At 37.5% G+C, this 14,742-nt stretch overlaps 1 protein-coding gene across 3 annotated transcripts in view; it reads left to right on the forward strand.

The window, feature by feature from the left end:
* LOC123524302 (E3 SUMO-protein ligase ZNF451-like) overlaps positions 1 to 13,740 on the forward strand; it is a 28,996-nt gene extending 15,256 nt beyond the window's left edge. For all 3 annotated transcript variants that reach the window (XM_053539013.1, XM_045302396.2, XM_053539012.1), the window contains exons 7-9: positions 697 to 1,557; positions 7,895 to 8,200; positions 12,152 to 13,740. In XM_053539013.1, the coding sequence (XP_053394988.1) occupies positions 697 to 1,557; positions 7,895 to 8,200; positions 12,152 to 12,358 (1,374 nt within the window). In that variant the 3' untranslated portion in view covers positions 12,359 to 13,740. The remainder of the gene's footprint in view (positions 1 to 696; positions 1,558 to 7,894; positions 8,201 to 12,151) is intronic.
* Positions 13,741 to 14,742: the final 1,002 nt, after the last annotated feature.

Below are 14,742 nucleotides of genomic sequence, written 5' to 3' on the forward strand. Positions count from 1 at the left end.
CAAGCACAAGAACTATAACTCTGTCTTGAATTCATATTTGAGCCATGTCATGAGAAAACCAACATAGTGGCTCTGGACCAGCATGGATCCAGACCAGCCTGCGCATCCGCACAGACTGGTCAGGATCCATGCTGTTTGCTTTCAAAGCCTATTGGAATTAGAGATACTGTTAGCGGACAGCATAGATCCTGACCAGACAGCGCAGATGCGCAGGCTGGTCTGGATCCATGCTGGTCGCAAAGCCACTATGTTGATTTTCTCATGGCGCGGCTCATTTATAAAATTATCTCCCAGGTTGAATATAAAAGGTACAGTTAGAAGTATACAAAGATTTAGGAGGTATTAGTTATTACAATTTCAACCTTGTCAAGCAAGGATCTTAGTGGTAGTACGAAATACTTTTTAGTGATAGCTGTATATTTGTCTGAAACATTAACCCTTATCATGCTGGACACGACTGGTTTTGCTTTGCAACAAGTGTAGATCATGATCAGTCTGCACATCCGTGCAGTCTGATCATGATCTGCACTGTTTGCTATTCAGCCAGTATTTTTTTGGTAAGCACTCCTTTTAACAGTTAATGGTACTGTCCAAATTGGAAGATGGACAAATTCATTGTAGAAATTTAGCTGTGTAAGGGTTAACAAAATTTCACCCAGTTTACCCTTGATTACTGTCTTTGTTTGTAAATTTCAGGCTGATGTGTTCTCTACATACATAAAGACCTTTTCTTGTGATACTTGCCATCGTTTATTTGATGAAAAACCAGTGACAGATTCAAGACATATTTGTGCAGGGGGCATCGTGGGTAATATAAAAGCTGACCTAGTTAGAACAACAAGTGAATTTGTTAAATGTAGTGCTCTTTCTCTGATAGCTTCTTTAAAAGGAAAACACTCGAGAAATGGGACCCGGACTGTGGGCAAAGATTGCCATTCAAAGAAAAGTGATCCTTCAGGAATTCTTAAAATTGATCAAAATGAGCCAGAAAAGTCAAATACTGCCGGGGACTCTGTAAAGAGAGAGAGCACTGATCTAAAAAGTGTTCAGAATACGTTGTCAGCGGTTTACTTTTTAAAGGAGGAACCTGGTACAAACTTTGGGAGAGTTGCTGGAGAAACTGTTAGATCTGATATTGAGATTACAGTGGAAGACTCTGACTCTGATAATGACTGCATGGAAGTAATTGATTGTGAATTGACATTCGATAGTATCCTTCTCAGTGACAGTGATAGTGTTATGGTAGTGGAAAGTCAAAGTAACAGTAAAAATGATCCAGTCAAAAGGAGAAAGAGGGGACATTCTAGAAATAGATCACTAAAAAGGCTAACCACAGATTTTGCAAAGACAGCTGAAGATGTTGAGATCTTTGATATTGAGGAGACAGCAAAGGAAGAAAACACACATCAGAAACGGCAACTAGGAAGACAATCAAAAACTGCAGCTAATGATCATCTTGATGAGAAAAAGAATGCAGTGCTTACAATTACAGAAACAGAAACTTCAAAGAAGAAAGCCTTGATTACAGACTGCAAGGTTCATGAGTCATCCAGACAGGTAAATGATATTCCAGACTTTCTCACACAACTTAAAGAAGGGCTATAACCCTTTTTGCTCACCTAATGCAAGAATGCTCAAGATGACTGAGCTATTGCAATTGCCATGTATCAAACATTGCTTTTGTGTCAGCAACAGTTTGACAGTAAACCCTTTAGATTTAACATTTTAGTAAGCAAACCTGGTCACAATATTTGTCGTTTTAGTCCCCCACCAGTGGAACACCAGAGGGCCTCTGTCCATCCATCTATCCTTCTGCAGATCTGGTTCCTGCGATAACCCAAAACGAATTCAAGCTAGGTTCATAAAACTTTGCAATTAGTTTCGTATGCTAAATATTATTATCCCCCGCCGATGAAATTGGGAGAGGGTTATTGAAATGGCGTTGTCCGTCCGTCCGTCCGTCCGCAGCCATTTCTCAGTAACTACTTGGTAGAATTTCATGAAACTTGAAATAAACATGGACCAACATACTGCGATGATGCCCGTCAAGTTTTTTTTTTGATTTGTCAATTTCCCTCAGAGTTATTGCCCTTGATTTAATAAAAAATGTCTGTCTGCAGCCATTTCCCAGTAATGAACAGGTAGAATTTCATCAAATTTGAAATAGACATGAACCAAGATACTGCGCTGATGCCCGTCAAGTTTTTTTTTTGATAGGTCAATTTCCCTCAGAGTTATTGCCCTTGATTTAATGAAAAATGTCCGTCTGCAGCCATTTCTCAGTAACTAGCAGGTAGAATTTCATCAAACTTGAAATAGACATGAACCAAGATACTGCGACGATGCCCTTCAAGTTTTTTTTCGATTGGTCAATTTTCCATATAGTTATTGCCCTTTAATTGTTTAAAAATCCACAGATCTGTACATAACAAACCAACCAATTGGAAGAATTTCATTAAACTTCTTTCATTCTTTTCCATGAACATTTATTATAAACATGTGATGTTGTGTACACCTGGTCACCACCTTACCTTGGTCACCCCCCTCCCCCCCCCCCCCCCCCCCCATGGTAACATTCTTAACTTTTTGCTGGATATATTTTTTTGCCATTCCTCAACTCTGACCCTTTCGGCGGGGGATTCCAATTCATCGAATTTGCTTGTTTGAAAAGCTTGTTTTCCTCTCATTTTAAACTATGTAAACCAGTACTTAATTGCAAAAAAATGTAAATTTTTGCTCTTTGTCATATTCTATCAAAACAAATAAAAAATGATTAAAATAAAAAAATTACGAAAGCTGTAACCTGTCGGTTGTCGCAAACCACTGGAAATATGTTATTGTTTTTTGTTTCAAGTGTTTTGAAGGTTAATGTTCTATTTAAAGTGTGTTGAAAAGTGCTGCACTTTAAAAACATTACAGTATCTAGTCAACCTGGTCGAAGATTTATCATGTGTGAAAATTCTCACTTGTTAAAGGGGTTGTTTTGAAAGCTAATAATGTTCAATTTAACATTTCTAGTCAGTGCTGAGCTTTACAAAACAATACTGCAGTCAGTCTAGTACTAGATTTAAATTGCACATTTCTTTAATGAGCGATGTATCTACTCTAGTTTTATTAGTTCACCTGAGCACAAAGTGCTCAAGGTGAGCTTTTGTGATCGCCCTGTGTCCGTCGTCTTCTACAATTTGACTGTTAACACTCTAGAGGTCACAATTTAGGTGCAATCTTAATGAAACTTGGTCAGAATGTTACCCTCGATAAAGTCATGGACGAGTTCGATATTGGGTCATCTGGGGTCAAAAACTAGGTCACCAGGTCAAATCAAAGGAAAAGTTTGTTAACACTCTAGAGGTCACAATTTTGGCCCAGTCTTAATGAAACTTGGTCAGAATGTTACCCTCAATAAAATCTTGAAAGAGTTTGATATTGGGCCATCTGGTGTCAAAAACTAGGTCACCAGGTCAAATTAAGGAGGTAGGTTACCTTTATATTTGTATGTGCGCATGTCCAACCGGAAGCTAACGTGACGATTTACGACGACGTTTACGACAAACTAAATGTGTTTGTATATTCATTCTTCTGAAAACAAATCATAGACCTGTCTTCGATCTGACGCTTTATGGTTTAATAATGCAGAAATAATGAATAAATTGCCGCAGAAACGCTTCAAAACAATGTTGTCTTAAAATGACGTCATTGACGTCATGACGTTACGTGTCAGTTACCGCGCAAAATTAATAGCTTTTGTCTTGAAAGTACGTAATTATGTGCATTTTCTTTATTCAAACTATTTTCAAATAACCATTATTTGCTGAAATATTTTTTTGAGTCTTTTGCTCTGAATAATAATCAATATTTTGCTTCTTTTATGTAGTTATATTGAAATGTTATGCGGAATGTTAGAAAATGGATGATGGTAACCAATGTTATTTGGAATATAGTTGGGTGAGAGGTTACTTGTTACGGCCATTTTCAAATAAAAAATCTAGCTGTTTTATTTGTAATACCTATTTCAGTTTCCGTTGATAATTTCTTACTTATATACTAAAACTAAGATCTAAAATTGTTCGAATTTCAGTAGAAAATTGTGGTTTCTTGAATTGAATTGATGTTACCATGGAAACGAAGCCCGTGACCTATGTATCTAAATGTAAAATTCAAAAGCGTTGACACTAGCCTATTTAAGAAACACAGCTTCGGCTTTTTATTTTCATTTCAACAATATCCATGAGAATAATAGTAGCATGCTGAACGATTTTTCCATGAAAAATGCCAGACGAGGGGTACTGCTGTAAGTATTCTAAGCTTAGAAATTTGTTTGAATAAATGCAGATAACACGAAAATATAACTTACGTTAGAAATAATATGTTTTAAAGCTACATCAACTAGAAAGACAATCTTATTCAATGTTATTTTATAAGAAATTACGACAAAAAGCAAGATATAAGCCATTTTAAACATCTCTGTTGCCATGGTTACTTTAAACTTTAAGAAAAATAGGGTACCATGTATAGTGCTTGGTATTTTGCTAATAATATTACCCAAATATTCCATGTTGGTCATTAATAGAATGGCACTGAAGTCGTCGAAAACCCCTATTTTTATACATAGTTGTTTAAAAATGAGAGAAAATGCGTTACCATGGAAACACGAGCCCCGCGACATATACATTTTAGGCTTATATTAGAAAGCTGACGTGCATACTAGTAAAATAATAGATTATACTGACTTCTACGGATATCAATTAAACTAAAATACACTGAAAAGTGTTAAATATCCGTATTTTCCTTCTTCTTTCAATATGAAATACCTTTGGAGGGTCATGTTCTTCAAACCTGGATAAAAATTGAATTTGAAGGGACAGAGACAAACGAAACTGAGATTTTAGCAGTTAAAAATTCATATTACACGAAATACAAAAAGATGCTGCGGTTCAATTAATTTGAATTTACCCTTGTAACAAGGTAACCTACCTCCTTAAAGGAAAAGCTTGTTAATACTCCAGAGGTTACAATTTTGGCCCAATCTTAATGAAACTTGGTCAGAATGTTACCCTTAATAAAATCTTGGACAAGTTCGATATTGGGTTATCTGGGGTCAAAAACTAGGCCATCAGGTCAAATCAAAGGAAAAGCTAGTTAACACTATAGAGGCAACATTTATGATTGTATCTTCATGAAACTTGGTCAGAATGTTAATCTTGATATTTTAAGGAAAAGCTAGTTCACACTGTAGAGGCCACATTTATTACCATATCTCAATGAAACTTGGTCAGAGTGTTAATCTTGATGATCTATAGCCTAGGTCAGGTTCAAATCTGGGTCAGGTAGGGTCAAAAACTAGGTCACAAGGTCAAATCAAAGGAAAAGCTTGTTGACACTCTAGAGGCCACATTGATGACTGTATCTTCATGAAACTTAGAATGTTAATCTTGATGATCTTTAGGTCAAGATCGAATCTGGGTCATGTGGGGTCAAAAACTAGGTCACTGGGTCAAATCAAAGGAAATGCTAGTTAACACTAGAGGCCACATTTATGACCGTATCTTAATGAAACTTGGTCAGAATGTTACTCTTGATGATCTTTAAGCCAATAGGTCAGGTGAACGATACAGGGCCTTCATGGCCCTCTTGTATTTTGTAAAAGTAGTTTGTAAAATGTGTGTTTATTTATTTTACGCTTTCATAGTTCTAATACAACATGCCATTAACAGACTTAATATGTTTTTATATCACAACAAATTTTCCCACATAAACTACTTAAATAGGTGTACATGTATTTAATACTTAATCAAGAGGAGGGGAGTGATGGTCTGTTGGATAAGGTGTCAGCCGCTCAAGCCGGGGGTCATGACCTTGTCTTCTCACATGACACCAGTACTGGTTTTTCCAGGAAGCGGACTTGAGAGTGGTTACAATAAGCTAAAAGCTTTCATCACAATCGAGCTTAAAACAATTTACGGTACAACCTCTCCAGAGTGGCCCTCTCTTAAGCAAAAACCTCTATATAACGTCACCAAAATTTCCCAAAGCTGACATACACAATCAAATTTACCTCTCCAGAACAACAACCTCTACATAACAGTCAATATTTGTATCTCCCAAACGGTGTTGCTCTACAGAGGTTGCACTGTAGTATAAACTAAAGCATCATCGTTAAAAATATCGTATCATTTTGTGGTATCAATATCGGTATCGGATCGGTTCGTCCGATATCCAACCCTATTGTGTATAGAAGGCAATATGTAGATTATGCATGTACATGGCTTATGCATGTAGGTCAAAGGTCAAGGTCAGTATTGAAGGTCTAGGAAAAATTGTTTCTACTCCATAACTTATATGCATTGATCGATTATCTTAATGCTACACACAAATATTCCCCATGATGAGACAATGTGGTAGTGCATGATTTATGCTTGTCTGTTAAAGGTCAAGGTCACTGTTTGAGGTAAAGCTTGTTAACACTCTTGAGGCCACATTTATGACCCTATCTTCATGAAACTTGGTCAGAATGTTCATCTTGGTGATTCCAAGGCCAAGTTTGAAACTGGGTTGTGAGGGGTCAAAACTATGTCGCCAGGTCAAATCAAAGGAAAAGCTAATTAACACCTAAGAGGCCACATTTATGACCCTATTTCATGAAAATCTTGATGATTCCTAGGGAAAGTTCTAAACTGGGTCATATGGGGTCAAAAACTAGGTCATCCGGCCAAATCAATGGAAACGCTTAACACTGGAGAGGCCACATTTATGACCCCTATCTTCATGAAACTTGGTCAGAATGTTTATCTTGATGATTCTAAGGCCAAGTTTAACAGGTGAGCGATATAGGGTCATCATGACCCTCTTGTTAAATACTACACAGAAATAATTCCCATAATAATATGTGTCGCACACATGACCCATGGTTGTTGGTCAAAGGTCAAGGTCACTATTGAAGGTTAAGTAAAACTGATTTTTCACCAGTAGGGGACTTCTGTATTGCTACTGCAATACTTGGTCACTTTTTAGCCCACCTGAGCACTAGGTGCTCAAGGAGCTTTTGTGACCGCCCTGTGTCCCTCGTCAGTCGTCCGTCGTCGTCAACATTTTAGCTGTTAACACTCTAGAGGTCACAATTTTGGCCCAATCTTAATGAAACTTGGTCAGAATATTAACCTTGATAATCTTTAGATCAAGTTTGAATCTGGGTCAGGTTGGGTCTAAAACTAGGTCACCATGAAATGAGATGTGGTAATTTGTAGTCCTGTTTGGCGCCATGTAACCTATACTGTGTTGGTGCGCTGTAAAACCCAAATAAATAAATAAATCAAAGGAAAAGCTAGTTAACACTCTAGAGACCTAATTTTAAGTTTTTGTCTTTATATCAATAGCACTCTTAAGTAATTTATTATAAGTGTAATGAAGCGTATTTTCTAAAAAGATCACAGTAACTATGATTGTTTGATAATATGAAGCAGTATAATTTTTATGCCCCCAGCATCTACTGATGCGGGAGGCATATATAGTGACTGTCCTGTTCGTTCGTACAAGGTTAACCAAATGGGACTGTTTCATCTAGCATCAATATCCCTAACTAGAATGACTTGATACTAATGCAGATGTAACATGTGACCATTCCTCAGACATCACCTGACCTCAGTTTGACCTTGATCTTGAACTTGACCTCGTTTTGGACTTAGGTTGCTTTGCATCAACAAGGATGCCACCGAGGACATCAAGCATTTATTGAATGCAACTCCTTGTTAAATGTAAAGGAACTGTCCTATGTGATCATGCACCATTTGTTCAGTACATTGACTAAATGTTATGATGTTTGTAAGTGTTAAAAAGGTGCAGATCTTCAGACAACTTCCAGTCAGTCTTTTCGATTTATTTCTTTTTTTTTTTTCAGGTCAGATATTGTCCAGCTGACTTAGCTGTCAAGGATCAGAATGAAAGTCTTATCTCAACTGAACACTTGAAGAAAATGAAAAATATTGTTTTCCTTGATCTCAATGATTTTCAGTGGTTTTTTAGAGCACTTCCACAGTGTCCAACAGAGCACACATTTGTATGGGCATTCTATGGAGGGAACACCACAATCAGGAAGAACATGCTTACTGACACATTTTATGAAATGAGACGGAAAGGGCTAGTGTACATAAGCGAACAGTGTGGTACAACAAAAGACTCTGCTGACTTTGCTATGGTGCTTACTGTAAGTTTTCATTACTGTTAACAGTTTGGTTGGTTTCTAATTAACTTTCAGAAACTGAAAGATTAAGACAAGTCCTTAGATATTTGACTGAATTTGCCAGACAGGTAGAGGAGCAAGTAATATCTGTGAATAAATAATGGCGTTGGCATTGTTTTTGTCGAGCCCGCTTGTGGAAGCGAAGACATAGTTGTCCAAATGGCTGTTCGGTGTATGTGCGTGCGTCCGTCCGGATTTGTTTGTCCGGACCATAACTTTGATATGCATGGAGCAATCTTGTTTATATTTGGCATGAATATTAACCTCAGTGAGACAGAGTGTCATGCGCAAACCCCAGGTTCCTATCTCAAAGGTCAAGGTCACACTTAAAGGTCAAAGGTCAGATTCAATAATGACTTTGTCCGGAGCATTTCTTCTACATGCATGGAGGGATTTTGATGTAACTTGGCACAATTGTTCACCATCATGAGACGGATGTCATGCGCAAGAATCAGGTCCCTAGGTCTAAGGTCAAGGTCACAGGATACAAGAATGACAACTTTGTCCGGATTATTTCTTCTTCATGCATGGAGGGATTTTGATGTAACTTGGCATGAATGTTCACCACCATGAGACGGAGTGTCATGCGCAAGAACCAGGTCCTTATGTCTAAGGTCAAGGTCACACTTAGAAGTCAAAGGTCAGATACAAGAATGACTTTGTCTGGAGCATTTGGTTTTCATGCATAGAGGGATTTTGATGTAACTTGGCACAATTGTTCACCATAATGAGACGGAGTGTCATGCGCAAGAACCTAGAGTTACTTCCCTTTGTTGTAACTATAAATAGCTTATATTGTAACTTTTTTATTACTGGTCTAGGGAAAAATCAAAACCACTTTTCTGTAGTACAACATGCATGTTACATCCAAATTTTGAGGTGTATTTTGACCTATCTCTCTACTGGTAAGGATTTTTGTGTGGACTTAAGATTTTTTTTTTTTTTTTAAGATTTACTTCCCTTTGTTGTTACTACAAATAACTTATATTGTAACTTTTTGCAATCTTTTTATGCCCCCGAAGGGAGGCACATGGTTTTTGAACCGTCTGTCAGTCTGTCCGCAATTTTCATGTCTGGTCCATATCTTTGTCATCCATGGATGGATTTTCAAATAACTTGGCATGAATGTGTACCACAGTAAGACGACGTGTCGCGCGCAAGACTCAGGTCCGTAGCTCAAAGGTCAAGGTCACACTTAGATGTTAAAGGTCATTTTTCATGATAGTGCATTCGTGTCTGGTCCATATCTTTGTCATCCATGGATGGATTTTCAAATAACTTGGCATGAATGTGTACCACAGTAAGACGACGTGTCACGCGCAAGACCCAGGTCCGTAGCTCAAAGGTCAAGGTCACACTTAGACGTTAAAGGTCATTTTTCATTATAGTGCATTTGTGTCCGGTCCATATCTTTGTCATCCATGGATGGATTTTCAAATAACTTGGCATGAATGTGTACCGCTGTAAGACAAAGTGTCGTGCGCAAGACCCAGGTCCGTAGCTCAAAGGTCAAGGTCACACTTAGACATTAAAGGTCATATTTCATGACAGTGCATTGATGGGCGTGTCAGGTCCATATCTTTGTCATTCATGCATGGATTTTAAAATTATTGGGCATGAATGTGTACCACAGTAAGACGACATGTCGCGCGCAAAACCCAGGTCCGTAGGTCAAAGGTCCTAAACTCTAACATCGGCCATAACTATTCATTCAAAGTGCCATCGGGGGCATGTGTCATCCTATGGAGACAGCTCTTGTTTTATTTGGCATAAATGTTTGCCTCTATGACACAGAGTGACATGTGCAACTCCCAGTCCTTTTGACAGCTGACGGGCTTGACATGTTGCCCGTGGGCATCTAGTTTTGTTTAGGTCTACCTTTTCTCAAAAACTGTTAAAGCTACAGCTAAGAAACTTTGCACACTTGTTTATCATCATTAGATGACTGTGTAGGTCATATTCATTGTGTCAAATGGCCCTTTTTATACTTAGAAAATTTGAGTTTCTTGGTTAAAATTTTTGTTTAGGTCCTCGTTTTTTGCTTAAAATTTTTGTTTATGTCCACCTTTCCTCAAAATCTATAAGAGCTACAGCTTTGAAACTTTGCACACTTGTTTATCATCATTTGATGACTTTGTTGGCCAAGAAGCATATCTTAATTATGTTCGAAGAGATCTGTCTCGCCCCTTTTATTAAGCTGCTAGAACGAAATCACTGGTATTAATATAGCCAACATTTTTATGCCCCCGAAGGTGGGCATATTAAAATCGCACTGTCCGTGCATGCATGCGTGCATTTGTGCGTCCAGCAAATTCTTGTCCGGGCTGAAACTCTTCCATTCATAAAGGGATTTTGAAATAACTTGGCATAATTGTTCACCATAATGAGACGATATGTCATGCACAAGACACAGACCCCTAGCTCCAAGGTCAAGGTCACAGCAGTCAAAGGTTAACATGGTCTGTTTCGTGTCCGGTCCATAACTCTGCCATCCATGAAGGGATTTTGGAACAACTTGGCATAATATTTACCATAATGAGAAGACGTGTCATGCACAAGACCCAGACCCCTAGCTCCAAGGTCAAGGTCACACTTAAAAGTTAAAGATTAACTGGGTATGTTTTGTATCCGGTCCATAACTCTGCCATTCATGAAATTTTGAAATTTGGGATTTTGAAATTACTTGACATAAATATTCCTCATGATCAGACGATGTGTCATGAGCAAGACCCAAACCTCTAGCTCCAAGGTCAAGGTCACACTTAGAGATCAAAGGTTAACATGGTCTGTTTCTTGTCTGGTCCATAATTCTACCATTGATGAAAGGATTTTGAAATTACTTGGCATAAATGTTCCCTATAATAAGATGAGGTGTCATTCGCAAGACCCAGACTCCTAGCTCCAAGGTCAAGGTCACACTTAGAAGTCAAAGGTGTTTCTTGTCTGGTCCATAACCCTGCCATTTATCAAGGGGTTTGAAAATAATTTGACACAAATGTTAACCATATTGAGAAGATGTCACACTTTAACCCAGGCTTCTTAGGTCAAGGTCAAAGTCACAAAATGATATTTGATTTTTTTGCGCATACAACTATGGCATTCTTGGGCCTGCATCGGGGGCATTTGTCACCAATTGTGACAGCTCTTGTTAATAACTCATTCAGTGGTGCTTCCTATGTGATTGTGATTGAATTTGTTATGTTGTAGTTAAGTTTGAAACAGAATTATCAAAGTCATAACACAATGTCATAACAATAAGTCATATGAAAACTCATTATCAATCTGCAGGTCACATTTTCAACACAATTTTCATGAAATTTTGTCATAATGCCTGTTCTTTTTAAGATCTGGCAGTGTCAAAACAGGATTACATCTGCATAAATTTAAGGTCCTTTAATAAACTCTGAGAAAACATTTTAATACTCTAAAAATCACATTTTGTCAGGATCTTCATAAAACGTTTATCTTGTTCAGCTAGTTTCATACTAATCACAATTGTTACTATTTGTGTACATGTATTAATACGAATATTACAATATGTAATGACATATAAAATATGTCAAATGCTCAAGTTGTGTGAGAGACTTAATCATTTTACAAATTTTATTTTCTATCACAATAGGAATCTTAAATGTCATGTGGCTGCTGTGAAGTCTCCCGGTACTGTTGTATTTTCTGGTGCTTTGGGATCACAGGGTCTATTCAATATATGTGTAATAGAGTTCTGCTTAAGCCAAAGGGCTCGAGAGGTGTAGCAGATTTCATTACCTCTCATGAACACACTCAGACTGAGCTGAGTCTGCTTTTATTCAACTTGGCTGCATTCTGTGCTTCCAAAGGATCTTTTTACAGATTTTATTAGCAGCTGCTGAGCATATTGTTTGACTTTTATAATACGGATATTTATAAATTCAGGTTGGAAAGATGGACGTGCGGCTTCCTGACAGTGTGACGTTCACAATTTTATCTGCAGGCAGAAGATTCTCTGTAGTTGAGCGGCAGATGGAAGAGTCACAGAGATCGGCTTTGGTAATAAATCCCCTCATGGGCAGGGGTGTACTCCTTACAGTGTTGAAATGTATTGCTCTTGAAATGAGATTTGAGGATGTTACACAGCGCTGAAATGGAAAAACAGCACACTTTTCACTACACTGAAATGGGATACTAGCTGACTTTTCACAAAGCTGAAATGGGAAAAAAAAACAGCCGACTTTTCACAAAGCTAAAATGGAAAAAACAGCCAACTGTTCACAATGTTGAAATGGAAAAACAGTTTTCACAGTCAAATGGAATAGGGTAATTTTCAGTGTTTGTATGTGTAGAAAGAAATGAAGAATAAACTGTAATAATTAATAGTAAATTTAACTAAAATTTATGTAGATGGACCTGTAACAAATGAATACATATAGTTTACGGAAATTACAATAATGGTTTTTAGCTCTACTATACCAAGTATAAGGAGAGCTGTCCTACTTGACTCGGCGTCGGCGTCCTTCCACATCCCCACCTTGGTTAAAGTTTTTTACCCTTTCTCTTTTTTCTTCTAATCTCTGTAATTACTAGATGGATTTGATTCAAACATAAAATAGTTATTCCTCATCATCACCCACATCATCTGACATAAGGGCCACAACTCTGACACCAATATTTCAAGATTTATCCCCCCTTTTCACTTAGATTTTCAGGTTAAAGTTTTAATGCACTTTCACTCTATCTGTTATTACTGAATGGATTTGATTCAAACTTGAAATAATTGTTCAACATCATCACCCACATTATATGACACAAGGTGCATAACTGTGGCACAAATATTTCATGAATTATTCCCCCTTTTTTATTTAGAATTTCAGGTTAAAGTTTTGATGCACTTCTACTCTATACCTGTTATTACAAATGGATTTGATTCAAACTTAAAATAGTTGTTCAACATCATCTACCACATCATATGACACAAGGTGCATAACTCTGGTACCAATTTTTCATGAATTATGCCACCTTAACTTAGAATTTAAGATTAATTTTGATGCATTTTCACTGTATCTCAGTTCTTACGAAATGCATTTGATTCAAACTTGAAGCAATCGTTCCACATCATGGCCATATAATATGACACAAGATGCATTACTCTCGCATCAACATTTTATGAATTGTGCCCCCTTTTTGCTTAGAATTATACTTGTATAGTGTTTTGATACACTTTATCTTTACCTCTCTTGTTACTTAATATTTTTGACACAGACTTAAGCTATTGTACAATATCTTCATCCACCATCGGGGTCATTAAACACTCCAGTGAAAGCTCCAGTTTCCTCAGATGTGTTCAGTTTCACTATCCAGCATAAAAATAGTCGAGCGAGCTGTCTCCTGTGACAGCTCTTGTTTGTTGCCATGTTGAATTCGGAATTATTTCATATATGGTAATACATGTGTTGTTGATGTGAATTCTTGTACATGTTATACTATTTTGAGATGCATTTCTTTAATAAAAAACTTCTAGGAAAGTTTCCTGACTTCAGTTTCATTCGTTGAAAGAAGCACTGCACATCATGTAGCTTAAAAGAATGTTGTGAGTAGCAGTTTGTACAAGTTTTTCATCACTGATAAGCTATACTGGTTTGCGAGATAAAAAAAGATAAAATCAACACATATGTAGCTTTAGAACTACTTAATTAAAACGTTTAAACATCATTCAAATAAATTTCACCGTCGCGGACTTTTGAGGTGTCCCACAGATTTCTGAAATAAATGCACTTCCATGGTGGCAAGAAGCCATCCAACATGAGTGGCAAGAAACAACCATAGTCATTATTGTTTTGATACCTATCAAATTTTATTAGCCCACCATCATCAGATGGTGGGCTATTAAAATCACTCTGCGTCCGTGGTCCGTCCGTCCGTCCGTCCGTTAACAATTTCTCGTTATCGCATCTCCTCAGAAACTACTGGGGGGATTTTGACCAAACTTTGTCAGAATGATGTATTGGTACCCTAGTTGTGTCCCCCTGAAAATCAGACTGGTTCAACAATTTGTGAGTGAGTTATGGCCCTTTGTTTATTTCTATATTTTACATAGATTTATATAGGGAAAAGCTTTGAAAACCTTCTTGTCCAAAACCACAGAGCCTAGGGCTTTGATATTTGGTTTGAAGGATCATCTAGTGGTCCTCTACCAAGATGATTCAAATTATTTCTCTAGGGTCAAATATGGCCCCGCCCTGGGGGTCACATGGTTTATATAGACTTATATAGGGGAAAACTTTGAATAACCTCTTGTCCAAAACCACAGGGCCTAGGGCTTTGATATTTTGTATGTGACATCATCTAGTGGTCTTCAACTAAGATTGTTCAAATTATACCCCTAGGGTCATATATGGCCCCGCCCTGGGGGTCATATGGTTTACATAGACTTATATAAGGAAAAACTTTGAAAATCTTCTTGTCCAAACCACAGAGCCTAGGGCTTTGATACTTGTAATGTAGCATCATCTAGTGGTTCTCTACAAAGT

This window comes from Mercenaria mercenaria, chromosome 3, assembly GCF_021730395.1.
Source record: "Mercenaria mercenaria strain notata chromosome 3, MADL_Memer_1, whole genome shotgun sequence".
NCBI classification, from domain to species: Eukaryota; Metazoa; Mollusca; class Bivalvia; order Venerida; family Veneridae; genus Mercenaria; species Mercenaria mercenaria.